The sequence below is a fragment of the Dipodomys ordii genome, unplaced genomic scaffold (genome assembly GCF_000151885.1).
Source record: "Dipodomys ordii isolate 6190 unplaced genomic scaffold, Dord_2.0 Scaffold58, whole genome shotgun sequence".
Taxonomy (NCBI): Eukaryota; Metazoa; Chordata; class Mammalia; order Rodentia; family Heteromyidae; genus Dipodomys; species Dipodomys ordii.
The window spans coordinates 4,756,155-4,783,435 of NW_012267274.1; the positions used below are offsets into that span (position 1 = coordinate 4,756,155).

Below are 27,281 nucleotides of genomic sequence, written 5' to 3' on the forward strand. Positions count from 1 at the left end.
TTCTGAAGGACGCACCACGCTCGCCTGACTTCCTCGTAGGTGACGGTGGATACCATTATGCACAGGAGTCCTGGAGCTTCCACGCTGCAGACCTCCTTTACACGCTGTCTTTGCTTGGCTGTAAACCGTGCTAACAATGGCTGTTCCCTGCTGGGAACTGTCGTGACACTCAGGACTCCAGACTTCATAGCCTCTGAGAGAAGTCTGCTTTGCAAAAATAGGCATACATTGAAGCCAGCATCTTCTCCTAGAGAAGGACTGGAAGCATTGTGTACGATCTCTGTGTTGCTCATTTGTTCTGTCTTTCTCTGTGTGTGTGTGTGTCTCTCTCTTTCTCTGTATCTCCCTGTCTGTCACTATGTGTCTCTGTCTGTCTGTCTCTGTCTCCCTCCTTTCCTCCTTCCCCACATTAGTCATCATTCCTCTTCGGAGCCTTCCCTGGCTTGCGCTTTCTCACCGGAATTGTGTGGGATGTTGCTGAAGAGAGTAGCTTCCCTTGCCTGCAGCCAGCTCTTTCCTGCTCCAGATTGAAGCTGGCCACACAGGTAGGCCTCATCTCCGGAGAGGCTGCGCGTGCCAGGGGCCCTGCATAGCAAGCCTCCAGAAGAGAGTGAGTGGTGAGCTGTGGGCTTTGCCGTGAACTGAGGTCAAAAGAGGGTGGTAGGCTGGCGGTGGCCATTCCAAGCTCCCATCACCAGTCAGTCAGATTCTACAGACCCTCTGAGCACAGAGGGCATCTCTTCTCAGCCCTAAAGCCCGGTGATGCACTGAGAAATCCAGAAACACACTCCAGAGATGAAGACGCCATTGCGCTTTCTGTTCCAGGTGCTAAGCCTGCCCCCGGGATCTGCTTTGAGAGAGTCAACTCTGCAGGGGATCCCTATGGTAACTGTGGTAAAGATGCCAAGAGCGTATTCACCAAATGCGAGATGAGGTATGATGTCCACACTTCCGGCCACGCCATGGCTGTGTCTTCTCAAGTGACTTCGGGTGGGCTCCAAACTGTTCCTCCTTTGAAGTTGTTCCTTCTTGCCCTTCCAGAGATGTTAAATGTGGGAAAATCCAGTGCCAAGGAGGTGCCAGCCGACCAGTCATTGGTACCAATGCGGTTTCCATAGAAACAAATATCCCACTGCAGGAAGGAGGTCGGATTCTGTGCCGGGGGACCCATGTGTACCTGGGCGATGACATGCCCGACCCCGGCCTTGTGCTCGCAGGGACCAAGTGCGCAGATGGAAAAGTAAGACCCCAGTTCTCACTTGCATCATACATGTAAGTCTGGAACAGGGCCCGCTGAAGGACGGCCTGTTCAAGAACCGGGGGCTGAGATGGGCTTGTTTTCCTAAATCTACGTCTCCTCAGCATGCAATCTCTGGATTCCAGGCCTTTGGAACTAGAAGAAAGTGTTGATAAAGCTGAGGTCCCAGTCTGCCCAGGGAGATACAGATGAGTGGGAGTCAAAATCGTCTTCCCAGCCCTTTTGTGTTTAATAAGTCATTTCTTCACCCTGACTGTCAGGAAGGTTTCCAGCCAGGAAATTACTCTGGGAAGAAATGCAATAGTGGCGCATATTGCTTTTGGAAACGGGGCTGGGCTTTTGGCACCACATTCTCCGGTGCTTGTTCTCACCTGGACAAAGTGGGAGTCGGCTGAACTTTCAGAGACCCTGTTGAGAGAAGGGAAGAGGCGTCCATGGTGAGCCAAAGGGGAGCTGCTACCCTGAGATCATTTGAGATTGAAGAATAAAATCTGTTTTTTTAGAGACATAAATTGAGATGTTCATGTTCTGCTACACAGATAGTATTTTTTTTTACTAGGCTTTCTCATCTGACTAAATGATAGCAAATTCATAAAATGTTTTAGGGGGAAAGCACACATGAATCATCTCCCAGTGCTTTTTTGGATGATCATGAAGCCCCTCACAAAAGAGGAAGGACAGGTGCCCCTTCTGTCCCCTTACAGAATCCCACAGTCAGGAATGCCAGCCGTTCCTGCCCCGGCCCCTCCTATCCCCAGCACTGGATGCTGTTTTCGGTGGAAAGTGACAACACAGTATGTCCCATGTTCTGTGGGACCCCTCACCCACCTTTGCTTCTGTTCAGGCCTTCACATTAAACAGTGCTGCCTGTAAGCCAAGGTACAGGTTACCAGCACCAAACAGTGGGGTTCCAAGGGCACCATTACTTTTGAAGAGGTTTTTAGCTTCTCCGGTGGGCTCTGAGCCAAGCGGCACCCACGCCCTGTGGTCCTAACAGGATCTCTTATTAGCTGGAATAGGACAGTCTTCTTGGTCAGGATCCTATCGCTCCTCAGAGCCGCTCACATCCAGGCATTCACCTTGAGCTCGTGACATCTGATGGTGACCTCCATGGCAAAGCTTGCCCTGGTTACTAGGCTGCTTCTACATTCTAAGCATTTCTGGGTTCTACACATTAGATTCTTCTTCCTAACTTGTAACTTCTTTGTTTTTCTTTTTACTTTGGCAGTTTTAGGGCTTGAACTGAGGGCCTGGGGGCTGTCCCTGAGCTCTTTTTGCTTAAGGCTAGTGCTCTACCACTTTGAACCATAGCGCCACTTCTGGTTTTTGAGTAGTTAATTGGAGGTACGAGTCTCACAGGAACTTTTTCTGCCCAGGCTAGCTTCCAACCATGATCCTGAGATCTCAGCTTCCTGAGTAGCTAGGCTTACAGGCGTGAGCCACCAGGGCCTGCCTCCTAACTCTAGAGAGGATCTGGTGTCTGTCACATACCTTTGGAATGAGGTAGACTCTTCCAACCAGCCCAGGGTCATTTCACAAAGCTCAGGTCATTTCCCCTACTTCGGCAGTGTCTGGGTAAGCACAAGGGGCCTGTTTTCCTCTGCTGAGCATTTCTGTTGATGGTTTATGTCACTGATGATCCTACTTGTCAGTCATTATTTTTAAAAAGTTCTCATGGTTCACTATGCCCCTCAAAGATCTTTAGCTGTGGATTCTTGGAGTCTGTGAGTTTGTCCAGGCTCCCCAGGTAAGGGACTAACCCATCTTGCCTTCCTTCTGTCTTTTAATGGAGATAAAAATGCTGCATTAGGGCTGGGAATGTGGCTTAGTGGTAGAGGACTTGCCTAACATGTATGAAGCCCTGAGTATGATTCATCAGTACCACATACACAGAAAATGCCGGAAGGGGTGCTAGCCTTGAGCACAGAGAGGCTCAGGGTCAGTGTGCAAGCCATGAGCTTAAGCCCCAGGACCAGACACATACATACACACATTCATACACACATACATACATACATACATACATACAGCAAGCTGCATTATATAGGATTCACAGCAAGCCCCCTCCCACCTTGTGAGAACACTCATTACAGTTTCAGGATTGGCTAAGACTATGAAGTGTAAGAATTCAATAGTGTTCACGTGGGCCTGAGTCTTGGAAAAGGGCCACGTTGGGATTCAGACAGTAGAGACCCACAGCTGAGCCAAACAGGACACCGTTAGGGTACATTGCCCTGGCAGAAGGAAGCGCTGTCTTGAAACTTTGTTCTGGGTTTTTGAGCTCACGTGTGGGAGGGGAGGGGACACATCAGAGACGTTTGCTCTGTTCTTCCTTCCTCAGATCTGCCTCAACCGGCGATGCCAGAACGTCAGCGTCTTCGGCGTTCACGAGTGCGCCATGCAGTGCCACGGCCGGGGAGTAAGTTGCGCTGCTGCCTTGTCCTGCCGAGTGTCCCCGAGCACAGCATTCCATGTGGAAAGACGTTCGCAATCCGTGGCACTCTTTAAAGTCTGTTAGCTACGGTGGTGTCCTCTCGATATTTCTTCTGAGGACACTCATTGCTTCCGACCTTTACGTGGCAGGAGAAATGTCATTTCCATCTTAACAAAGCAAATCAGATGGAGTCGTAATTATCTCTTAAATTAACATCCTGTGATTTCAAGAAAGCGGTCTGCCATCTTCAAAGTCGTTTCAAGGGTAACCCTGCTCGTGGAGTGCTTCACATTGTCATATCTCTACCACTTGAAATGACATCTTTTTTTTTTTGGTCAATGGTGGGGCTTGAACTCTGGGCCTGGGCGCTGTCCCTCAGCTCTCAAGGCCAGCGCTCTACCACCTGAGCCACAGTACCACTTCCAGCTTTTTCTGCTTATGTGGTGCTAAGGAATCGAACCAGGGCCTCATGCATGCAAGGCAAGCGCTCTACCACTGAGCCACCTTCCCAGCCCAATGTTGTCATGTCTCACGGGGCTGTCCTTCTCTCTCCCAACGCTCCAAATTCTTCCAAAAGGGACTGCAGCAAGGACAGCCATTGCACTGACGGTGTGTTTTGGACACACCACGCAGTGGGTTTACACGCCCACAGGCTGTTACTTGATTCAAAAGATCTGTAGGAAAGAAGAGGACTCCATTTTAAATGTAATGTCTTTGTCCCCATGGTTTCCAATGGAACCATGTTCATCTTGATTAGCCAGGCCAACCGTTCAGTTTTGTTTTTCTGAATTTTTTTTCTACAGAAATCATGTTCCAAGTGCTTTCCCATAATTCATGCATGGGAGGGGGTAGGGTAGGGAGGGTGGGGCAGTTTCTCTGCGGGGGGGGGGGGGCCGAGGGGCGAGGGATTGTGGCTGAATGTTGAATGGGAGGCCATTCAGGGCTTTATGCAAAGTCCATTGGGCAGATTGTCAGCAGTACCTTCCAGGAATCAGCCAAGAGGCTTAGACTTCCGCAGACCTTACCGCAGGTGAGGGAGCCCTGCCTGCTCACAGCGCCACCGCCCACTTCACAGCTCTTCTCCACGGTCGGCCTTCATCTTAGGAGCAATTGGGCAGATGGTTGGATCAATCAAAAAGCAGGGAGCCGTCCCTGTAAACAGGAAGTGATCACTAGTGGTGCACGCCTGCTCTGAGCATTTTATTCGGCCTTTAAATATTGAAGTGTACCCACCCGACTTCTGTATATAAACTGCTCAGAAACTCATCCCTCTGACCCATAGTTTGTTTCCTGAGGTGAAGAACAACTTAGACATGCTCCCTAGAAGCCACACGCTCTGGGCTTCGTGCTGGGACTCCACTGGCGTGTGGAGTCGTTGCCTGCTTTACACACGTATCAATAGTGAGTCCGTAGGTTCAGGGACTTCTGCCATCGCGGTCCCTCGGCATCTTGGGTCCCTCCATGAAGGGTGCTCATCTTCCATCTGGTGTTGGTGCTGGGCTCAGCGAGGGCAGAGCCATCCGCTTTTTGTCTGCAGCCTTTCCTGCCACGGCCCTGGCATCCTCTCTCTTCACAAGGGAGAGCTGGGGAAAGGCCCCAGGCCCCAGGCTGCAAGACGGAGGTGGGCATTCCGGAGCAGGGGTCAGGCGGGCTGGGAGGAAGCGCAGCAGCTGCCCTGTGCCCTTCCTCAGGTAGCAGGGACAGTGGGTGAGCCTTGCTTCTGGTTGGGAAACCTCCTTCCACCTCCTGTCCGCTGAAGCACGGCCTCCGATGTCCCAGGTCCCTGATGCAGGTCCCTGTCCACTGCCCTCACAGTCGAGAAGGGGAGGCGGGAGCCCGGGAGGCTTTGGTGTCTTGAGAGCGTTTGCTCCCGGGCCCAGGCGTTGACGCGGCTGCTTGCTGCCAGTGAGGTTCGCTGAGTGTGGGGGTGCTGGTGACCCCAGTGATCTTGTATCTGCTGCGATGCTCAAGTTGGATGTAAAGACTTACCATGCTTCAGGAGGACGTGCCCCTCATGGCTGCCCTCCCTCCCTCTCCCCTGCTGTCTTAAAGGTCTGCAACAACAGGAAGAGCTGCCACTGCGAGGCGCGCTGGGCGCCTCCCTTCTGTGACAAGTTTGGCTTTGGCGGAAGCACAGACAGCGGCCCCACCCGGCAAGCAGGTGAGTGGCGCCCGTCCCCCCGGGCGAGGTGCTGAGCGGCCGGGGAAGCGGTGAGCCCGCACTCAATGCACGCACGTGGCCCAGCCCAACTCGCTGCCCTGTCACCGATCTTTCCAGAAGCCCCCAGACTCTGCCGTGGCTGCAGTGTGTGTCACAGTCAGCCTGTGACGCAGTGTCTGTAGCAGGCTTCCAGAGGACTGTGAACATCCTCGTCATTTCCGAGGACTTGATAACAGCCAGCCCCTCCAGGCCCCCTCCGCGGGCTGCGAGGCTCAATGCCTTCTAAAACTCTGACCGGGGTTTTAACAAAGCTGGCTGTCCCCAGAGCTCCAGCGTGATGGAGCCTGTGCGCAAGCTTCTCCACCACAGCTGCGCTGGGACCCTCTGGTCATTTCTCCTCGGGTCACTGGTGCAGGACGGCCTTCTCTGAGTTGACATCTCATGACGCAAAGGCCCCTCGAAGCCATTCTCTCCTTTATAGTAGAAGCCAGGCAAAAGGTGGCAGGCCGCCAGCAGGGGGTGCCGCTGCCCTGGCTCCCTTGGTGCTCAGTCAGCCCCTGGTGACAAGGAAACCGTGACCAATGCTGCCTCAGAGGGGACCTCACGTCCCCAAGGCCTGCTGTGACCAGCAGTGTGGAATCCTTGGCTTTGCCATCGTTTCCATGACAACAGACACAACAGTGCTGTGTGGGGCCAGGGAACACTGGCAGGGCTCAGGGCAGGGACAGCAGGCACATGTGCGGCCGCCTCCCCTCTGAAAGAGGACAGGAGCTCATGCGCTGTCCCTCCCTCAGGTGCAGCAAGTGGGAAAGGACCAGAATGCCTTCCGCTTTGTCCAGCATCCGTTGAAGTGGGTGGAAGCCAGGGCTGGGCCCAGGGACCTCTCTACCCTTCAGGGCAGCTCAGCCTTGACAGCCAGTCTCTTGCTGCCATGTAATATTCCAATAGGACTTTCAAGGGTTTATTGTACAAAAAGTAAAGATTACTTTGTTGCTTTGGTTTGATTTTTCTGCCAATCCTGGGGCTTGAACTGGGGGCCTGGGCGCTGTCCCTGAGCTTTTGGATTCAAGGCTAATGTTCTACCCCTTGAGCCACAGCTCCATTTCTGGCTTTCTGTAGTTTATTAAACTGAAGAGTCTCACGGCCTTTGCTGCTCAGGTTGGCTTCAAACCGCAGTCCTCAGGATTCCATGTGTGAGCCACCAGCGCCTGGTGTAACGTTTGTGTTTTATCAAGAGCCCTGCCACCCAGCCTGTCTCTGTTCAAGTCGACCCAATTATCACCCGAGGAGGCTGGCGGAGAACGCACAAACTGCGTATCACTCCAGTACAGACTCGCACTACAGTGCGCATGGCATTAGGGTTCCCAGGGAGGCCTCAGATTTGAGAGTTTCCAAACTCAAGACACAAAGGGGCTCCTCCCAGAGCAAGGGCCTCTCTCTGCCCCTCTGCAGAGGGTGAGCGAAAACTGGGGTAACGGAAGCCCCCTGCACGCTGTCCCCGGCCGCTGAAGGGTTGTGTGCACACCTTCTGTGTGGAGCATACCTGAACACTGCTGGTGGGCAAACAGGATTGAATGAAGGCCCAAGTACCCAAGTAACCCTCACTTCCGGTCTCCTCACTCAGCCTCCAACCATAGTCCAGTCAGAAAGCGACTCAGGGCTAACTGCACTCCTTCCCACATGCCCGCCAAGTAAACAGAAGGCATCAAGTCACAGACAAAGGTGATGAAAACACAGAAAACACACAGCTTCCTCCCAGAGAAAGGAGACTGCCACTGCCAGCTGCGACAGTAAGCCCCTCACACAGCAAAACGAGGCCCAGGGGCTTTTTATTCAAGATACGATTTTTCTTCTTTTTCACTGTCTAGTATTACATGTCCAGGGTCTCATTTGATCAAAAGAAGAAGGAAGAGGAGGAGGAGGAGGGGCAGTCCACACCTGTAATCCTAGCTGTTCAGGAGGCTGAGATCTGAGGATCATGGTTCAAAGCCAGTCCAGGCAGGAGAATCTGTACAATTCTAATCTTCAGCTAACCACCCAGTAGCCAAAAGTGGAGCTGGGGCTCAAGTACTAGAGCACTAACCTTGAACAAAACAAGCTCTAGAACCAACCAACTCCAAACAAAAAAAGAAAGGGGAAAAAATGAAGCACAATCTAGGACCAAAGAGTGAGAGGAGCTGGCAGTGTGTGAAGGTGTGTGAAGAGGCTGGAAGGCTGTGGTCTGAGGAGACAGACATTAGTGACGCTCCAAGGTCCCTCCATGGCTCCGGGCTGGGCCTGGTGCCCTGCCCGGGGCGTCTGTGCGATCCCACCAGCACCCCACCTGCCAGATTACGCAGCCAACTCCCAAGCTGCCAGCCATGAATGATGGCCGCATCCACCGAACCTCAAACACAACCCCTGAAGGAAGACTAATTTCTTAGTCCATCCCTGGGGGATTTACTCAGTCCGTTGCTGTTTATTCCTTCGAAGTTTGCTCCACCATAAACGTCATGGCTCGATGTCTGTCGTGTTTATGAGAGGGCCTCCTTCTGTGAGCCAAACATGGTTTGTTTCAGATCACCAAGGCCTGGCCCTGGGAGTCCTGCTGAGTGTCCTGTGTCTCCTCACTGCTGGCTTTGTGGTTTATCTCAAGAGGAAGGCCCTGATCCGAGTGCTGTTCACACATAAGAAAACAGCCATGGAGAAGCTGAGGTACCTGCGTGGGGCTGGCTGTCTTTTTGAGAAAGGACGGTTGAAAGAACCGTCCTTCGCAGAGAAAGGGGCAGACACCTCTGGGGTGTCAGGTGGCCTCTTTCCAGAATATTCTGGTTTGGGTTTTTGTCCATTTCTGCCAGACCAGCTACCTGCTCTTCACTTTCCCTTCAAACAAACCCTGCACTGTTTCCTGCATAAATAACGCTGTCAGGGGTGAGTCCTGCCGGGGAGTTTTCCCCGCCCTTCCGAGGGGAGCGCGGCCGGCGGTCCAAATGCACCCAGACATCAGCACTGAAAGGCAAGCTTCAGACAAACTACTTCGCAGCTGCCTCCAAGCTGCGTGTCCGTAGATTACCAGAGCTCCTGTGACACAGGGGCGGCTTGGAGAACACACAGCAATGGTTGATCATCCCCTCAGAGTGGGAGATAATTTGACCTTTGCACATGAATCACCTGTAGGCAAAAACAGATGGAAAGGAAATGGGAAAAGTGAAGCCAGGGAGAAGGGGAGGCGCCCTTGGTTAGCGTGTACGGGTTTTACCTTGCAGGGGTGTGCGCCCCTCCCGGCCGGCCAACGGCTCCCATCCTGGACAGGCTCACCCCGCCCACCTCGGGAAAGGCCCGGTCAGCAGGCCACCCTGCTCCAGAACTTCCAAGGTAAGCTGAACCGGCCTGACGCTCAGTGTTCCACGGACACGTGAGCTGTGCCACACGTAGGAACCGGATCCTGCTGGGTCAGTAACTCCAAATGGCACTCACTGAGCCAGTCTCTGGGATGGTCCGGAACTACAGGAGTCTCTGGGATGGTCCGGAACTACAGCAGTCTCTGTAGTGACCCCCTTCTAGATCTTCCAAGGCGCAAGATGAGCTGCCTTCGCGGGGGTTCTGCTAGGAAAGCGTTCCGAGCGGGCTCCTCACCCCAGGGCCCCTTGTTGATTTCCAAAGTGACCGCTAGGCGTGAGGAGGGCTGTTGGTAGACAATATTCTCATATTTAATTTTACCAAGTTGTTTTGGGGTTTTTTTTTAGTGTATCCTTAAGAATTTTTTTCTGGTGGTAGTGGGATTTGAACCCAGGGCTTTGCTCTTGTTAGGCATCTATGTCTCCAGTGCTCTTTTCAGCTGGTTATTTTTTAGGATAGGATCTCATTCCTGCCCAGGCATCTACCTACTTTAGTCATCCAGAAGTTGCTGCCACCACAGACACGTACTGCTGCCCAGCTTGTAATGGTTAGGTAGTTACACAAAGGGCTGTCAACTCCGCACATCAGTCTATGGGTACCGTGCTCTTGATGAGTATCAGCCTTCCATTCCAGCCTCCCTCGATGAGGCCAAGCCTTCAAGGACTCTTCTGCTAGGGCTGGCCTGGAATCACAGTCCTCCTGATCTTAGCCTCCCAGGTAGCTTTCACTGATGAGCACAGGCCACTGTGGTCAGAGACATAGTCTCTAGAACTGTTCTGCCAGGGTTAGCCTCAACTGTCAATCCTCTGTTCTCAGCCTCTTACGGAGCTAGTATTACAGGTATGATTCCCTGGCATCTGGCTCAAGAATTTTTGAGCCTTGAACTCTGCCGTGATTTGGATATAAAATGTCCCCCACAGGATCACCTTTGGACTGCTTGGTCTGCATCATCATTCTTGGTACTTCTTCAAGACCTGCACCTGTTTGTTAATTGAACAAGTTTAGTTTGTTTGCTTTCTTGTTAGTTTACCGAGACGGAGTCTCTCTGGGATAGCCCAGGCCGTCTGGGAACCTGCAGTCCGCCAGCCTCCACTCCTGAGTGCTGGGATTATAATGGTGCACTACATCCCTAACTCAACCGTTTTTAGAGAGACAAATCAACCCCTCTCTCTAGTCCAGATTTGGGGAGCAGGTATATTTCAGTTGGAATCTTTGGATTTAAAGGAAAAGAGTTCCCCTCTATGCACCCCAGACTTCTTTCCTCTTCCCCGCCCTCCTCTACCTTTAGTGATCGCAGACACTTTTTGAGACCCCTAATGGGCTGGCTCTCCGCTTTCACCCTGCAGGACAAGAGATGGCCACCGTGTCTGGGTGCTGACGTCAGCAGAGCCCTCCACACCCGAGCCGCGCCTCGGCCACCATCTCCTCAGCGAGTGCTCCTGCCCCTGCCCCTGCGCCAGGCCCCACGCGTGCCCAGTGGCCCCGCCAGACCCCTGCCTGCACATCCCGGACTCAAGCACACCCAGGTACGCACGAGGTCACTCACAACCAGACCCGGCTTTTGCTAATGTGGACTTGCAATGTCTCTATGAAATGAAGATGATTTGGCTATTTAGAAGGTTAAACGAGACACTCAGAACACGGCCTAGACTACGGCAAGAAAGCTATCAGGTTTAATTTACTGGTAGTAACTCTGTGTGTGTGTGTAGGTGTGCACGTGCATACACACACACGCGTGCTGCCTCTACTCCTAGAGCCTTGAACTCAGGGCCTGGGCACTGTCCTTGAGCTTTTGTGTTCAAGGCTAGTGCTCTACACTTGAGCCACAGCTCTGCTTCTGGCTTCTTGGTCTTTAATTGGAGATAAGAGTCTCACGAATTTTCCTTCCTGGGCTGGCTTTGAGCCACAGTCCCCAGATACCAACCTCCTGAGCGGCTAGGATTACAGGCATGAGCTACCGAGGCCTGGTTAGTATGTTTTCTTTTGTTTTATATTCAGCGTACTTAGCGTGCCCATGCAATCAGGAGTGGGGAAGCTTTTCTGTACCAGGAGCTATCTGGCTATCTATATCATCATCCTTGGGCCTAGAATTGGAATTTCAATTTGACAAAAGCTGTTAGATTTATTGGATTCCAGGCCTCACCAGTGGTTGCCTATGCACAGTGAGACCAGATGGTTTGATGGGTCCTACACAGACATGTCAGGGCCAGGTAATGCCCTCAGGCTGGACGCCAGCATCCTGGCAGCACAAGGCCATGGGGAACGGTAGGGCACCCAGTCAGTGACACAGAGACAAGCAGTCCAAGGCCGATGATCACGCAAGGATAATAATGGTTCTCCTTCCTTACCGCTTTCACCTTCAACGTCCATTGTAATAACTTTGCCCCCTGTTGAATTTCTCTGGTCTAGCTTTCACACTGTAGTGTAGACTCTTCAAATATCTCATTTTTAATGCTGTGGATTTTTTTTGGGGGGGTGCAGGTCACTGTTGGTTTGGACCATGACTCTGACCTTTCACCACAGAAAATGAAGGGGGGGAAGAAGCAAATGAGAAATACAAAATAAGTTTTGCCTTAAAGTTCTTCTTATAATTTCTATACACTTGTATGTTTTAATCTAACTTATTCTTTATGTACACAACTGTATACCTGCTATTTGTGTTTTTCTTTTCTACTTTAAAGCCATCCCACATCCCATGGTATGGTAGATCCTCAGCGTTATGTCAGCAATGGCACTTTGCTTGAATAGAGAATAATTCAAGTTCTTGCCAATGAGTGGGCATGTTTAGATGTCTCTGACCTTCGTTATCTCTCAAGCTCTGTTCAGAAGATCTAAAGAAATCCATTTTGTACCTTTTCATTCCCTTAAGGAAGATTCCTAAAAATATCATCTGAACATGCTAAGACTCATAATATGTTAAGTATTCATCTAGGGCATTTATGTTCCATATCATCATCAGCTTATCCATCTTTGCTGGTACCAAATATGAACATTTCAACTCTTGGCCAATATGTACATAAAGCATAATCCTTCCAAAAGTTTTTGCCAGTCCTGGGACTTGAACTCAGGGCCTGGGCACTGTCCCTGAGCTTCTTTTGTTCAAGGCTAGCACTCTACCACTTGAGCCACAGGGCCACTTCCAGCTTTTTCTGTTTATGTGGTCTTGAGAAATCGAACCCAGGGCTTTATGCATGCTAAGCAAGCACTCTACCACAAAGCTACACTCTCAGCCCCCTCCAACTTTTTTTATAGCTAATAGCTTGATCCATTACTGAGATAGGGTATGGAAATGTCCAGCTATAATTGTGTGTCAGCGCATCAGATTTTGCTTCCAGTATGCTGAATCTCTTGCTGTTTGTAATACACATAATTGAGTTTATTATGTTTTCTTGATGAACTGTAAGATGCTTCTGTCAAGCTTTGGTCATCTCTGTTTTAAAGTCTACATTTTCTGATATTAATATATCTAACTAGTTTTCTTTTATTATCATTAGAAAAGTATGTCTTCTTTCCACTTTTTCAACATTAGCTTACATACGGCATTATAGTTAAAAAGGTTTATTTCAGGCATTTCATTCATTCTGCCACTCAATATCTTTTAAGAGCTGTCTTTAGATCATTTACATTTAATGCAATTATATTAGGATTAAGTCTGTTATGTTTGATTTCTTTCCTCTGAGTTTTATTTCTCTGTGCTCCTATTACTCTTCAGCCATTAGTCACTGAGAAATCCACAGTTCTCACTCTTACTCCTGGCTGTTGTCTGTCTGGAATCCTTCTGTGACATGTGATACAGGTTAAGTACATGGTTTCTCTCCCGCCACATAGAGGGAACTGCAATTAATTCCAGGCAGGTGTGGGGAATGTTTGGAGGTGGCTCTTGTTAGGCAGCCAGATGGAGCACACTGACCTTCAGTCCTTCACAGAACCCCCATTCCCTGCCCTGCCCGCCACAACGTGCCATACAGGAAACACGGCCACAAGCATTGAACTGGCCAACCTCACGCTGAAAGGACAATCAAGCTCTGCACAGGAGACACTCAGCCGCCACACGCTGTTCTAGTTAATGTGCAAAATCAAGGACAGGTGAATCAGCTCATTCTTGTGTCAGCTATTGTGACACAGTAAAGTGAGCCCTGGAATTTAAGCTTCTCATCCTAACTGCTCTGTCTGGATAAAGGGGGAAAAAAACTTTAATTTCCTTCTCATGCCTCCAGCTAGCTCAAAGGAAATGACTCAGTGGATTATTCATCTGGTTGTTAGCACCCTGTGCCAAGCTTCCCTGGGCCCCAGCCTGAACAGGTGCGCCAAGTGTGCCTGGAGAGAAACAAAGGCAGGCAGGCAGGAAGACAGAGAGGAAGGAAGACAGAAATAAAAGGCAGGCAGGAAGGAAGGAAGGCAGGAATAAGGAAGGCAGGCAGGCAGGGAGGGAGGGAGGGAAGGAAGGGAGGAAGGAAGGAAGGAAGAAAGAAAGAAAGAAAGGAAGGGAGGAAATAAGATAGGAAGGTAGGAAGAAAGGCAGAAAGGCAAGCAGGCAGGCAGGAAGGAAGGGAGGGAAGGAAGGAAGGAAGGAAGGAAGGAAGGAAGGAAGGAAGGAAGGAAGAAAAGGCAGGAAGGAAGGAAGGAAGGAAGGCAGGAAGGCAGGCAGGCAGGTAGGAAGGCAGGAAGGAAGGCAGAAAGGCAAGCAGGCAGGCAGGAAGGAAGGAAGGGAGGGAGGGAGGGAGGGAGGGAGGAAAGGAGGGAGGGAAGAAAGAAAGAAAGAAAGAAAGAAAGAAAGAAAGAAAAGAAAGAAAGAAAGAAAAAGAAAAAGACGGGGAGGAAATAAGACAGGAAGAAAAGGCAGGGAGGGAGGGAAGGAAGGAAGGAAGGAAGGAAGGAAGAAGGCAAGAAGGAAGACAGGAAGAAAAGGCAGGAAGGAAGGAAGAGAGGGAGGCAGGGAGGGAGGAAGAGAGGCAGGCAGGGAGGAAGGAAGGAAGAAGGCAGGAAGGAAAGGAGGGAGGAAGGAAGGAAGAGAGGAAGGAAGGGAGGGAGAGAAGGAGGGAAGGAGGGAGGGAGGGAGAGAGGGAGGGAGGGAGGGTAAAGGAGGAAAACAAGGAATTAAAAGAAATCATTTGCCAAGGCAGGGCCTTGTATAGAAGAGCTCTGTGCTTGGCATCGGTCTGCTACCTTGCCTACTTGTCAGATCTGTGAACCACCAGAAAGACATCCCCAGAGCAGGGAGATGAGGTGTAAGCCCATGAAGTATGTCTTACAAGGAGGAGGCAGGCGACAGGGGTCCGCAGGACCAAGGCGTCCTCAGAACACCTCGAGCACACAGAGCATCCACAGTCCTGCAAGAGGGGCTGGAGCTGCTAAACTTAATTAAAAATAAGGGTTGCAGGCATGGCTCAATGGTAAAACACTGGCCTAGCAAGCAGGAGTCCCTGAGTTCAAATTCCAGTACCCCCCCCAAAATTTAAAGACTAGAAGAGCCAGGCAGGGGTGGCTCACACCTGTAATCCTAACTACTTAGGAGGCTGAGTTCTGAGGATTACGGTTCAAAGCTCAAAGTGGTAGAATGCTAGCCTTGAGGGGAGAAGCTCAGGGCAGCATCCAGGCCCTGAGTTCAAGCCTCATGACCCACAAAAAAGACTAGAAGATATGGGTCACGTGGTAGACACCCCTCACTCCTCAGCACCCAGCTGTAAGGGGCGGGACACCTCCCAGAGGAGGCCTGCCAGACTCCTTGCACATGCCCAGCTGCAGTCCTTCCTGCCATCTCTTCTGATCCATCAGATTCGTGGATCCATTTACAGTTTAAACAAAAGCACGCTTAGTATCACATCAAAGAAATAAATTTCTCAGCTCACAGAACATTCTGTCTGTAGGAGAACAGGCTGCAAATTCCACAGATCGAAAGGCAATTTTCTGCTGTCAGATTCCAGCGTGCCCCTGGTCTAAAGGGGCATCTGCCATGCCTGGACAGGGCGTTCTTCCTGCAGGCCACTGGCTCAGCGCTTACCTCTCCCCCTTTCTCAACGTTTTCCCTGGAGCAGCTTCTGAATGCGAGTGAACACGGGAGCCTCTCGCCTTTGCCTAGTTTTATGTTTTAAGCATCCAACTTCCTGGGAAATGATGCAAAGTGATTCTCCTCATGGACTTCTATGAACTGCAGGGCTGTGCTCGGTGGCTAAGTTGGCTTCTCTAGTAAGATTAGCTCCTTCAACAGACTAGCAGGAAATAAAGAAAGACAGGTGAGTCCCTCTGTCACAAAGACAGACTTCTGTGGAATCAGAGTCTTTTCCTGAGAAGGGTGACAGGCTCATGAGAATACCCAGCAGCTCTTCTTCTGCGCTGCAATTCCATGCTGCAGATGTGCAGCAGAACAGTGGCGGGATTTATTTCTTCTTATCCCATTTATATGTGTGTTTGTATGTATTTTCAGGGCACAGGGAGCAGTCCTGGTACTGAGGTTTGGTCTCCCACTTGCTGGCAGATGCTCAAACACTGAGCCACACTTCCACTGTTGGGGTGTTTGCTGTTGTTGTTTTTTGAGATAGGATCTTACTTCACGCCCAATGTATGCCTGGACTGTGGTCCACCTATTCAGACTTCTCATTGTTGAGAGGATGACAGGCACATACCACTGTGACCAGCTTCTTTGCATCTCCTGAGATGACATTTCATGAACTCTTCTGCCTAGCCTGGGCTAGAACCACAGCCCTCCAACATAGGTTTGGAAGACAGGAAAGAAACACCCAGACTGGCTATATAGGTAGAGAGGGGAATCTCACGAAGTTTTCCTCCTAGCATCCAACTGTCACCCCCCAGTTTTCCACTCTTGTGTGGCTAGGGTTCCAGGCATAGCCACTGGCACCTGGCTTCTACTTGTATTCTCATATCCAAATGTCTTATGTACGTGTGGATGTATGAATGGTCTGTGCGTGGTGTTTTGGTATACACGGAGTTCCAGCTGTGTTTGAATTAGATAGCCAATGCTTCTTGAGCCCAAACTACATGGCTGAACCCTTCACGGACATTTCTACCCTCTCTGTGCTGAAGTGGAGATGCGAGCATTCACCCCAGTTTACACAGGGGGAGATGGCACGAGGAGCTACATGTGTACTGGAGACGCGGTGCAGCACCAACCTAGGAAGCATGAGGCCCTGAGTTCAAACCCCAGGACCATCAGAACAAGAAAAGTAAAGGCTACCGACCCCATCAGGAAGACATCCAGAGATGGGAGAGCCACATGTGGGGGTGGAGGAATACAAAGGGAACAGCCCGAGTTCACGTGACCTAAGCCCTAGCCACTGCCCTGTGGTCACAGTTACTGCCTTACCGGCCCCCCCCCCCAGCCATCTTTCATGCATCCCTTTTCCAGTTTTCCCACAGAGGGGCAGGTGATGAGCCCGGCCGCCTGGCATGGTGCAGAGCCTCTGTTCTGCATGGAAGAGGCTGGAGCTCTTTCCTTTTCCTTGGGACACGATCAGGCCACAGTCCTTCCTGTCTTTACTGTCTACCTGCCCTGCGGTGGACGCCTGCAGTGTCTGCGGTGGAGGCGGCACTGCAGCTGCTGGGGAGGGAGGTGGCGGGCTCAGTGCTTTCACAGATCCTGCTTCTAGTCATCCGCCCTGCATCTCTACTGCACATCACTGACACACCTCGTGCAAGGCTGCACCCAAGGCAGTGTCTTCCAGAACAATCAAGCCTTGCTCTCATAGCCACAGGAGGGGCAGTAGTATTATGGGGGACCTGAATCCCACTCAGAGGAGGGCTGTTACTGATAAGCAAGAGCTCCTCAGCACAAACACTTTGCCAGATAGAAATGGGACCAAGTCACATTAATATAAACCTTAACTTCATGCAAATCAAGCCATGGGCAGCAGTGAGCCTCCATCTCTCATCTGTTCGACACGTGAATGCGGCTTGGGAGGACTGGGGCATGCGCCCTTCTCACTATGTGGCTGGCTGAGGTCTGTCCAGTCTGGAAGTCTGATGCAAGTGCCTGCTCATGAGACATGCCAATATGGAATAAAGAAGAGGAACTCCTTTCAGCAGTGTGTGCCCAGTAGGATGTGAAACGAGACAACTGTGTCCCATCCCAGCCCGCATTCCCTCAGCAGAGCCACGGCAGGGACAGCAGCCTTCTCTGCCTTCTTTCCAGACCTCGGGTCTTCCCGGGGCTTGTCCGTAGCCTTCCCTTGAGGCCCCTTGTCCACCTACTGCCTATATTCCTGTCCTGTCCCGTCCCGCAGTTCACTGGGCTGTTGGCCTCAGCAACCCTGAAGCAGCCCTGTGCACACGATAACATGTAGCAAGGCCCTGGAGTGGATTTCAGACGGGGAACATGGTGTCCTGCACAAATCAGTTATGCTCAAGGGACCGTCACCCTCTGGGAATCCCGGATGGATGAAAATTTGAGGCTATTAGTCCTATACATCTAAAATTAGCTGCCAAGAGCTCTGCCTCTTGCGATTCTCCCCTTGCTGAGGGCCTGGAATTTCAGAATCTCCAGGTGAACTGGACCTGGTGTCACATGCAAGTTACTCACATGACAAGTCACAGACCACGGCTAAAGTGTGAATGATGTGGTGGGGCATCTCTCTCCACTCTCTCTCTCCTTTTTCTCTTCTTTCTTTCCCTCTTCTCTGTTTTTCCTCTCTCAATTCTCCTTTCTTCCTTTCCCTTTTTTCTTTCTCCTCTTTATTTTCACTTTTCTCTTCTCTTCCTTCTCCCTCTCCTTCTTTTTCTTCTATCTCTCTCCTCTTTTCTCCCTCTTTCCTCTTCCTTCCTCCCCTCTCTTGTTCTTTTCTCTCACTACACATACACACATGTGCACACACATACATGCGCGCACGCGCACACACACACACACACACACAGAAGTTTGGAGAGCATAGAATTACCAGGAAATCAGGCACATGATTGCAAGAGTCAAGGGCTTGTTTATTTCCTGCTCATTCCCATTCCTGTGAACTTGTTGTTGCCTTTGTACCCCAAGTGTCTCAGACCTCATCCTGTGTTTGCAGTAGGTAATAGACCTGTAATTAACTATCCCTATGATATAAAGGGTGATGCAGAAAGCCATGTCTCCCTCCCACCTGACACCAGGTTCCATTCCCAGAAGGATCACTGTTAATGACACAGTTAGAACACAGTTCTACCTCCCTCTCTCTGCAAAGGGGGATCACGGAGACTTTCAAACAAGCACTGACCTGGGGGAAAGAAGCTCAGTGTTCTCTGCAACACCAGCAACCGTCCAGGCTCTCACTCTCAGCTTCCACGCTTGGTGTGGGTGTAAGTTTGCAGCCCATTATCTTCTCTCCACTCGGATGGTTCTACGTCAGCTCTTGCATATCTGCCACAGCCTTCTCCTCCAGGCATGGTATTTCATCATAGAGCCATGCCGCTGTCTACTCTGTCCTGTCCCCTACCGATGACTGAGAGATTGTTTCGTCACTGGCTCCATGCAGTAGGCGCATCCGTGTGCACGGGGATGCGGGGTGAATTCCCACGGGCACTCCAGCTGGGCAAACACCAGGCACACTCACAAATTTGGCAGACATGGTGACGCTCACTGTAAATGGTGCCCTATTTCTGTACCCCAGCTCTGAACCAACAGTGTGTTCAGAGATGTTCCTATCTTGGCCCATCTGACTGGTTTTCTTTATTTTTTTAGAAAAAATGTTTGCCTCTTTAAAGTGAGGTGAACATTTCTGCACAGAGTTGAGACAAGTCTGGTTTTATTTTTCATGAACTGCCTCCTCATCTTTCTCCTTTATCATGCTGGAAAAGGCCATACCAAAATTATGTCCTTCCATTTCGTATACTTCCATGGTCTCCTTTTATTTATGCTGTATTAATAGAAGCGTTTAGGCTTATGAATTTCCCTCTCAACACTGCTTCACCTGTGTTCTAATTTGTAGTGAATTTTATACTTTTAAATAGTCTAATAACCAGCCAACTTAGTACATACCTGTAGTCTCAGCAACTGGAGACTAGACTGAGGCCAGAGGATCACAAGTTCTAGAACAGCCTGAGAAATTCTGCCTCAAAACGAATTAGTCTACCTTTTTGTGTCCTTTGGTCCAAAGGTTGAACTTATGCTATTTTTTAAATATTTAAGATAAGCCAAGCACTGATGGCTCATGCCTGTCTTCCTTGCTACTCAGAGGCTGAGATCTGAGGATCACAGTTCAAAGCCAGCCTTGGACGGGAATGTTCATGAGACTCTTATCTCCAATAAACCATTAGAAAACCACAAGTGGCGCTGTGGCTCAAGCAGTAGAGTGCTCACTCACCTTGAGCTGAAGAGCGCAGGGACAGTGCCCAACCCCAGAGTTCAAGCCCCATGATCGATCAAATAAATAAATAAATATTTAAGATATAGGAAAATAAAAATAAAAAATTCAGTGACACTTGTTACACAGACATACTTGTCTAAATTTTATAGCTAGACCTATTTAAATCTCAGACATGTAATATATACATATAGCACCTTAAAAAAAAAAAGAAGAAAAAGTACACTAAAGTCGCTAGGACTTATTAGGCCCCTCCAGGTTCAATCATTGTCACAAATTCAGTGAGTACTTTTGTTTTAGTGGCTTTGGGGCTGAACTCTGGGCTTTGCCGTTGTTAAACAGGCACTCTACTACTTCAGCTGTGCCTCAGCCCTTGTGGCTTCAGTGTTGTTCTTGTTTGGTTTTGGATTTTGGTAGGGCCTCACATCTATGCCAGACAAATCCTACCATCCCCTATTTATGCCTCCCACAGAGCTGGGTGGGGGCGTTGTCCCTCCATGCCCAGTTTTTATTGTTGAGATGGAAATCTTGCTAAATTTTTGCCCCAGCCAGTCTTGAGCCACAATCCTTCTGATCTCTGGCTTCCTGAGAAGCTAGGATGACCGGCATGTACCACACTGCCTAATCTAGTGTCAGTTTTGTTGGAAAGCCTTTGAAACATTCTATATAAACACACGTCCATGAACAACATGTAATATTTTAAATTTACATGAACAGTATCAAGATGTACTTTTCCATGCAATCCATGCTTACGCTGATTCGTGTACTTTGGGTTTTAGAAGTTCTCTTTGGCTCGGAATGAAATATTCTGTCTTGTCTTTTATTTAAGTACAGTTAGGAAAAGTGGCTCTAATAATGCCCAAAGTGGAGTAAAGTCTCCTCCGCCTTACTGCGGATCCCTGCAGGCTGTGTGCTGTGGTGTTTTCTGACATGAGCTCATTAGGAGGGAATTCCCTGTGAGGGGTGGGATTGTGTGCTCCCCAGGAAGGGTTTGTTCAGCCTCTGCTGGGTCCCCAGGTCAGGCCCCGTTAGGGGCTGTGCTACGTGGCTGGGGGCTGATGAGCCCCACACCTGGTGTGCTCTCAACCTCCAGGCTCAAGCGTGACTGGGGCCTTGGGTTCTTCTCCTGGCGTGGTCCATGATCACAGAGGGGGACCCCTCCATCCACTAGGGACAGATGGTAGTATGTGTTAGAAAAGAAAAAGAGCAGAAAGGCAAACCTCAACACACAGGTTTCATTCGGGAGGAAAGCCTGGGATGACAGCCCAGTCTCCTTCAGCCCCAGCAGAGGCAACGGCGCACCCGCCTGGCAAAGAGGACCCTTCGCTGTGAGGCAGGAAAAGGGACAGGCAGCGGATGGAAACATGAGGTGGAGGCGGGTGGAGCGATCTGATTTTGACTGAGGAGTTTCAAGGCGTCAATAGCATCTGTGTCCGCTAGGGGCCTCAGCGCCAGACGCGGCCTTGGTCTGAGGCTCCCTTCCAAGACCTGCAGGGTGCGTTTGTTCAGGGGGAGCGGAGGGGACAGGGATGACTGGGCGCGGTCAGCAGCCCAGCGAGAGGTGAGTGCGTTTTCCAACAGTATGCGCGTAATGGAATTCCTAACCTGAGGCTCCTTCACAGAACCCAGCTGCCAGGGCATTTGGCTTCTGCTCAAAGCTCCTTACTTGATCTCTGTACCCCCAGCATCAGAGGGGCTCAACGCTTGGCTTTTCTTGACTCCACAGTTGCCACCAGATCCTCTCATTTCTTTTTTCTTTTTTTTTTTTTCTGTGCTAGTACTGCAACTTGAACTCAGAGTCTTAGTACTCTCATTGGGCAATACCACTTGAGCTACATCTCCACTTCTGGGTTTTTTAGTGATTAATGAGAGATGAGAGTCTCACAGATTTTGCTGCCTGGGCTAGCTTTGAACCATAGTCTTCAGATCTCAGCCACCCACATAGCCTGGCTTACAAGTGGAGCCACCAGCACCTGGCTAAAATTTGGGAAGTACCTTGGCCAGAATGCTTTCAGATTCCGTGCACACCTTCCTTTCCACTTAGATTGGGTCTAAGAGCCTCTTACTTACCTACTTGTTATAAGCTATTTGATGCTTTAAAACCATTAAAAGTATTTTCATCCATCCACGGTGGCTCTCACAAATAGCCCACCCTGTGACTAGCTGCAGAAGACTCACACTTAGCTCCTGTTCCTTTCCCAGTGCCTCCATGTCAATGGTTTATAACATCTCTTTAGTTCTATAAATGGAATTCTATTTTTTGTGTGTATTTACTGGTCCTGGGACTTGGTCTCAGGGTCTGGACACTGTCCCTAAGCTTTTTATTTTTGCTCAAGGATAGCACTACCACTGCAGCCACAGCTCTACTTGTGTCTTTTTTTTTTTTTGTTTGTGGTTCGTTGGAAATAGGAATTTCATGGACTTTCCTTCCTGGGATGGCTTCGAAGTGCAGTCCTCAGATCTCAGCCTCCTGAGTTGCCAGAATTGTAGGCATGAGCCACTGGTGCCTGGCAGAATTCTAAATCTTTGAGACAGAGACTTTGGTGTTTTCCTGCCTAGCCCTTCCCCCGCCCCAAGTGGAGCTGTGTGTGCCACTGCCGGCGTTTTCTCGTGATGACTCCATCCTTCCTGCGGTGATCTCTCTGGAGAACGTGATGTGTTTGTTCCTGCTTGTCATGTGGAAGCTGATAGCAGTTGTGAATTCCTTATGATGATGTCAAGTAGAAGAGTTATAGTTAAAGTCAGGCTTGTTTTCAAATGTTTAAAACACCTGAACGAGGTGGCTGGTGATGGAATATGGTCTGAGGTGCTGTTGGCCAGCGTACTTTTGATTTTCCTACAGATCTAGAAGAGGTTAGAAAGGAAATGGAATGAGGTTCGAATTCATTTCCTTGTTTAAAATGAAAATAGATCTGAGGAAAGATTAATCAGATGGGAGCCTCCTGGAGATGATCTGGGCCAGGCTGGACTTGATGGGGAATGCCAGGATTCACTTCTGCAGGTCAGCAAGGGGATCCCAACCCTCCCACACACACCGAAGCACGCCACAGGGGCTTCTGGCCCACTGTCCAGTGGGTTCCACATATCCACACCTCATGTTGGAAAAGAGCAGACATCTTCCGGGACCGAGCCCTTGTCCCATGGCCATTTGGTTCCCATTAGGGTACAGAAAGCCAGCATCTTACCTGGGCACCATATTGGAATGAAGCCATTTCCAGGTTTCCTTCCAAACTGCGTCCTGACTTGTGAGAACAAGGGACCATGTGCTGTCCTTGGTGCTAACGCCAGAAGTCCAGTCAGCCCCTCAACTACGTGGACTTTTACCACTCTTACCTCTTATGCTCTGCACTAGGGAATACTTCTGAGAGAATGGGATGAAGGAAGAGGACTATCAGCATAAATCAGGCCTAGTCTAGACCAGCCAGAATGAATAGCCATCCTAATTATCAGTTTCCATGATAAATCCAAATATACTGTGATAGGCTATAACATATACATCACTTTTTCTCTGGTATTACCATAAAAACCTGACATTATCTTTATTGCCAAGACTAGAGGCTCAGTCATACTTAGCAGCAAAATTAGTATCACTTAGTAATGAGTTATTTGATCCTGTCTTGCCGTTTTATGTGCAAGTACATTCATTTTTTACATCAGACACTGAAATCCTGTTCATCCTTTTTGTTCCATTATAGGAATTAGAGCTTGGCCTTGGCTGATCACTCTGAGTCTGTTAGTGGGGTGAGCTGCTCTCTAAAGGCAAATTCACCACAAGAGTTGTAGAGAGGCGGAAGAAGCTGACATCACTCCTTGGTGACTGTGTGCCAGGTGGATGCTAAGGGCGTTATTTGCCACACCTGCCCGTCAAGGCCCAAGTGAGGGACTGTTGTCTCCTCTCTGCCCACAAGGAACCTCACATGCTCATGGGCTACTGAATGCAAAGCCTGGCCAAGTGCACACAGCTCAGCCTCCTTAGGCAATTCTGTGGTCTTCGTTCCTAAGTTGTTTGTTCAAGTCCTTATCCAGCAGCCTGCTGATGCTGCCTTTCGTGAAATCTAATGTGGAAATGTCCCTTGTGTGTGACCCAGCCCCACCTTCCCACTGCTCGCACAGAGGCGGGTGAAGACCTCTGCGTGGCTCCTCTCCTCTGCACAGATTTGTTAGCTGGTGATTCCACCCTTTCGTTCTCTCCACTGAGCTCCAGTGGCTGACAAAAATGTGCTTTCAACGTCATAAGCACTGGGAGAAATTTAGCTGTGTTTTCAGCCTGTTTTTAGGCTTCTGGACACACAGAACACTGAGTCCTGCGACAGTGCCTACGTTCTGCTTTGGGTTTTTTTGTTTTTTTTTGCTTTGGGTTTTGATACTAGGGTCTCGCTGTGTGGTCCAAGCTGTTCATGAACTCCTGGGCACAAGAGATCCTCCTGCCTCAGCCTCTCCCAACCACACCTGGTGAGTTACGTCAGGCATTTACCAGGCCCTGCACCATTTCTCACAAGCCTTTGCACCCAGGCATTCTTCTGGCTTGGACGCCAAGAGCAGAATCTCAGCCAGAGGAGGGCTATGTCAGATACTAACGCACCACCTCTGTGGGAGCAAGGGTGGGACACCAGAAGAGATGGTTTGTGGGTTTGCTATTCTACTCTTTCTTCATCTGTTCTCTTGTTTCCATTTAGCCTTTTAAAAGTTGTAGAGCGGGCTGGGAAGGTGGCTCAGTGGTAGAGCGCGTGCCTTGCATGCATGAGGCCCTGGGTTCGATTCCTCAGCACCACATAAGCAAAAAGAAAAAAAAGCTGGAAGTGGCTCTGTGGCTCAAGTGGTAGAGCGCTAGCCTTGAGCTGAAGAGCTGAGGGACAGTTCAAGTCCCACGACCGGACCCCAAAAAAAAAAAAAGGTTGTAGAGTGCTGGGAAGGTGGCTCCGTGGTAGAGTGCTTGCCTTGCATGCATGAGGCCCTGGGTTCAATTCCTCAGCACCACATAAGCAGAAAAGGCCAGAAGTGGTGCTGTAGCTCAAGTGGTAGAGCGCTAGCCTTGGTCTGAAGAGCTGAGGGACAGGGCCCAGGCCCAGAGTTCAGGCCCCATGACCAGCAAAAAAAAATGAAGTTGTAGAAAGAAGTCCCTAGGAATGCTGAACCCATGGGGGCGAGGGAGGGGCAGGGGGGCGGGGAGTGACCACTAAGAGCAGAGGCCACAGGAAAAGGGGAAGGTAGCCACTAAGAGCTGAGCTGGTGAAGGATGGTCACTAGGAATGCTGGGCCAGGGGACAGGAGAAGGTGGCCTGTCCCATCATGCAGTGCACCTACAGTTGTGGAGAAGGGAAAGTAACGTGTGGTGCTTGAGAGATTTCCCAGGCTCCTCATGTCAGATCTTTGTGTTAACTGAGAGGTGCCTGAAGTCACAGGAGAATCCCCCTCCCCTGTGGAAATCCCAACAGAAGCTGTATCTGTCAGGTCCACTGGCCCCCAAGGCGTGCTCAGAGCTACACAATTCTACCAGCAAGTCTTTCCATGTTGGAAATTTGGAGGAAGAAAAGTTTGCCAAGGTTAACGGTCATGGCCCTGTTTCCTTGTACAGGGAAGGGGGTTCCATGCAGGAAGTGAAACCTTCTAGAACTTCTCAGGGAGCAGCGTCTGGTTCTGGAGCTGAGAGGACACTCACAGTTTCATGTTTATTCCAGGGACCCTGTAAGCCAAGCCCCCCTCAGAAGCCTCTGCCGGCCAATCCTTTGAGCAGAGCACCCCGGCTCACCAGCACCACCGCAGCCTCGGTAGCCAGGACCCCAGGCCAGCAGGAGCCTGGGCCCCGCCCAGCCCCCACCAGGTGAGTCTTCCGCTTTCCATCCCCATTGGGCAGCTGGGACAGGGGAGGGAGGGCTAGGCTGTGCTTCCGGCCTGCCCCCAACAGCAGCTGGTGAGAAATACATGTGAAAATGACCAGTCAGCCCAGCTCCTCCAGTCCCAGGGGCCGCACAGCCCTGGGCAGTGCGCAGGGAGTACGGAGGACAGGCTCTCGCTCCCAAGAGACACACTTGGCCCCGTCCAGGGATCCCAGTCTTGGACCTGTGAGGGCTGAGCAGAAAATGTCCGGCAAAATGAACTGAGGTGGGGGGCTGGGAGCTTCTTTGTACAACTGAGTCACCTGCTGGGGTGACCTGCCTGCTCCCCACAGCGCAGACTGATCCTCTTACACCAGAGGTTGTCCCCCTTCTGCGCAGGAGCTGGTACAGGGCCTTGTTGAGGTACAGCCAGTTTCCAGGGATTCCTGCCAGCTAGGTATCCAGCCCAGGATTAAACCATCTTACTATAAGTTGTACTAAGAACAAAGATAACGACCACTCAGCACACCACTTTCCCTTTGCTTTTACACCTCTTGGTGACACCCCAGTGGGGATACTTCCCACTGGGCAAAATGCTACAGACCAGGCTCTGCTTCTCTGGCGGTTTATTAAACTCAGAGAAGCACACAGTGGTGCTGAGCTCACAGCCAAACAGCCCTTCCACCTCCCGTGCCCCTGGCAGGATGCCCGCATTGTGAGCTCAGAGGAACCAAAGGTACCGACGATGAGCCAGCCCTGCACCAACTCCTATCTCTGAAGGGGAAGACACACTTTAGTGATTTCATTACAGCCCTTGGGAAGAACATTTGGCCTGTGAAAGAAATAGCTGCCTAATAAATCTCAGAGATAAAGCTGGTTCGAAGGGTGGGGCTGATGGTTTTAACCCTGGCTACAGGAATGCAGAAAGACTGCATCACCTCTTGCTTTATCTCATTGTGGTTTGTAGGTTGAACTTGAAGTTGCTTTTCTTATTCTGTTTCATTGGGGGGTGGGGAGCCCACTACAATGACATGAGGATGAAGGAAGTCTCCTTTTTTAAAATGGCCTTAAGTGATGGACTGTCTTACCACTGTTTGGTAACATCAGAAGCTGACTTGAATCAGCATTCCTTTCTGAGGGCCCCACCCCCACCCTGTGTGCTCTGCTTTTCTCTGGGTCTTAAGAGCAGTGCTGTATAATCCAGTAGCTCCTGGCATGTGGTGGCTGCAAGGGTAACACACTGTCTGTCAGTCCAGATCCTCTGGTTAAAGGAAAATGATGACTAAAGTTAATCTGATGAATTTCTCCCCCTTCCCCCAACCATGGCTACTAGAAAACTTCATTCTCTAAGTGACTCACACCATCTTCCTGTAGGGTGCTGTTCTGGAATGAGCTGGTGGATGGGAGGGGCTGCCTTGGAGAAGGCTTCCGTTTGGTCCTTCGTTGTAAGACACTGGGAAATCTGGGTGCTTGAGCCTGGTCCTTGTGATCAACAACTCCTTCCAGAAGGAATGATGGTCTCCAGCACTCTTAATGCTGAGATCTCAGAAGCCCACAAGAGTACAGGAAAAGACTGGCCCCACCCTGGACAGCCATGTTTATAGAAGTCACTCCCAACACCTCTGACCACCATTTTGTTTGCTTCTCCTTCAGACCTGCTCCCAAGTATCCACCCCAAGTGTCCAGAGGCACCCGCTTTGCCTATGTGAAGTGAGCAACAGGCCCACCGACACCTTTGTTCCACAGTGAAGACAGAAGTTTGCACTATCAACTCCAGTTGGGAGTGACATTTTTTTTGTACCAACTTTGAGGGGAGGGGGGGGAAATGTTTTTAATCTTTAAAACACCAATTATTTTCAAGAACTTTGAGCTACTGCGGCCAGTGCTGTGCTGTGCTGTGCTGTGGTGCTCTGTGTACTTGCTCAGGTACTTGTAAATTATTAATTTATGT

The 27,281-nt window shown here is 50.2% G+C and overlaps 1 protein-coding gene across 1 annotated transcript in view; it reads left to right on the forward strand.

Moving 5' to 3' along the window:
* The window catches only part of Adam12 (ADAM metallopeptidase domain 12), a 225,752-nt gene extending 198,687 nt beyond the window's left edge, over window positions 1–27,065 (forward strand). The window contains exons 14-22 of the mRNA XM_013021993.1: window positions 826–934; window positions 1,042–1,240; window positions 3,600–3,677; window positions 5,745–5,853; window positions 8,412–8,547; window positions 9,099–9,207; window positions 10,578–10,757; window positions 25,193–25,335; window positions 26,984–27,065. Coding sequence (XP_012877447.1) covers window positions 826–934; window positions 1,042–1,240; window positions 3,600–3,677; window positions 5,745–5,853; window positions 8,412–8,547; window positions 9,099–9,207; window positions 10,578–10,757; window positions 25,193–25,335; window positions 26,984–27,044 — 1,124 coding nt within the window. The 3' untranslated portion in view covers window positions 27,045–27,065. The remainder of the gene's footprint in view (window positions 1–825; window positions 935–1,041; window positions 1,241–3,599; window positions 3,678–5,744; window positions 5,854–8,411; window positions 8,548–9,098; window positions 9,208–10,577; window positions 10,758–25,192; window positions 25,336–26,983) is intronic.
* Window positions 27,066–27,281: the final 216 nt, after the last annotated feature.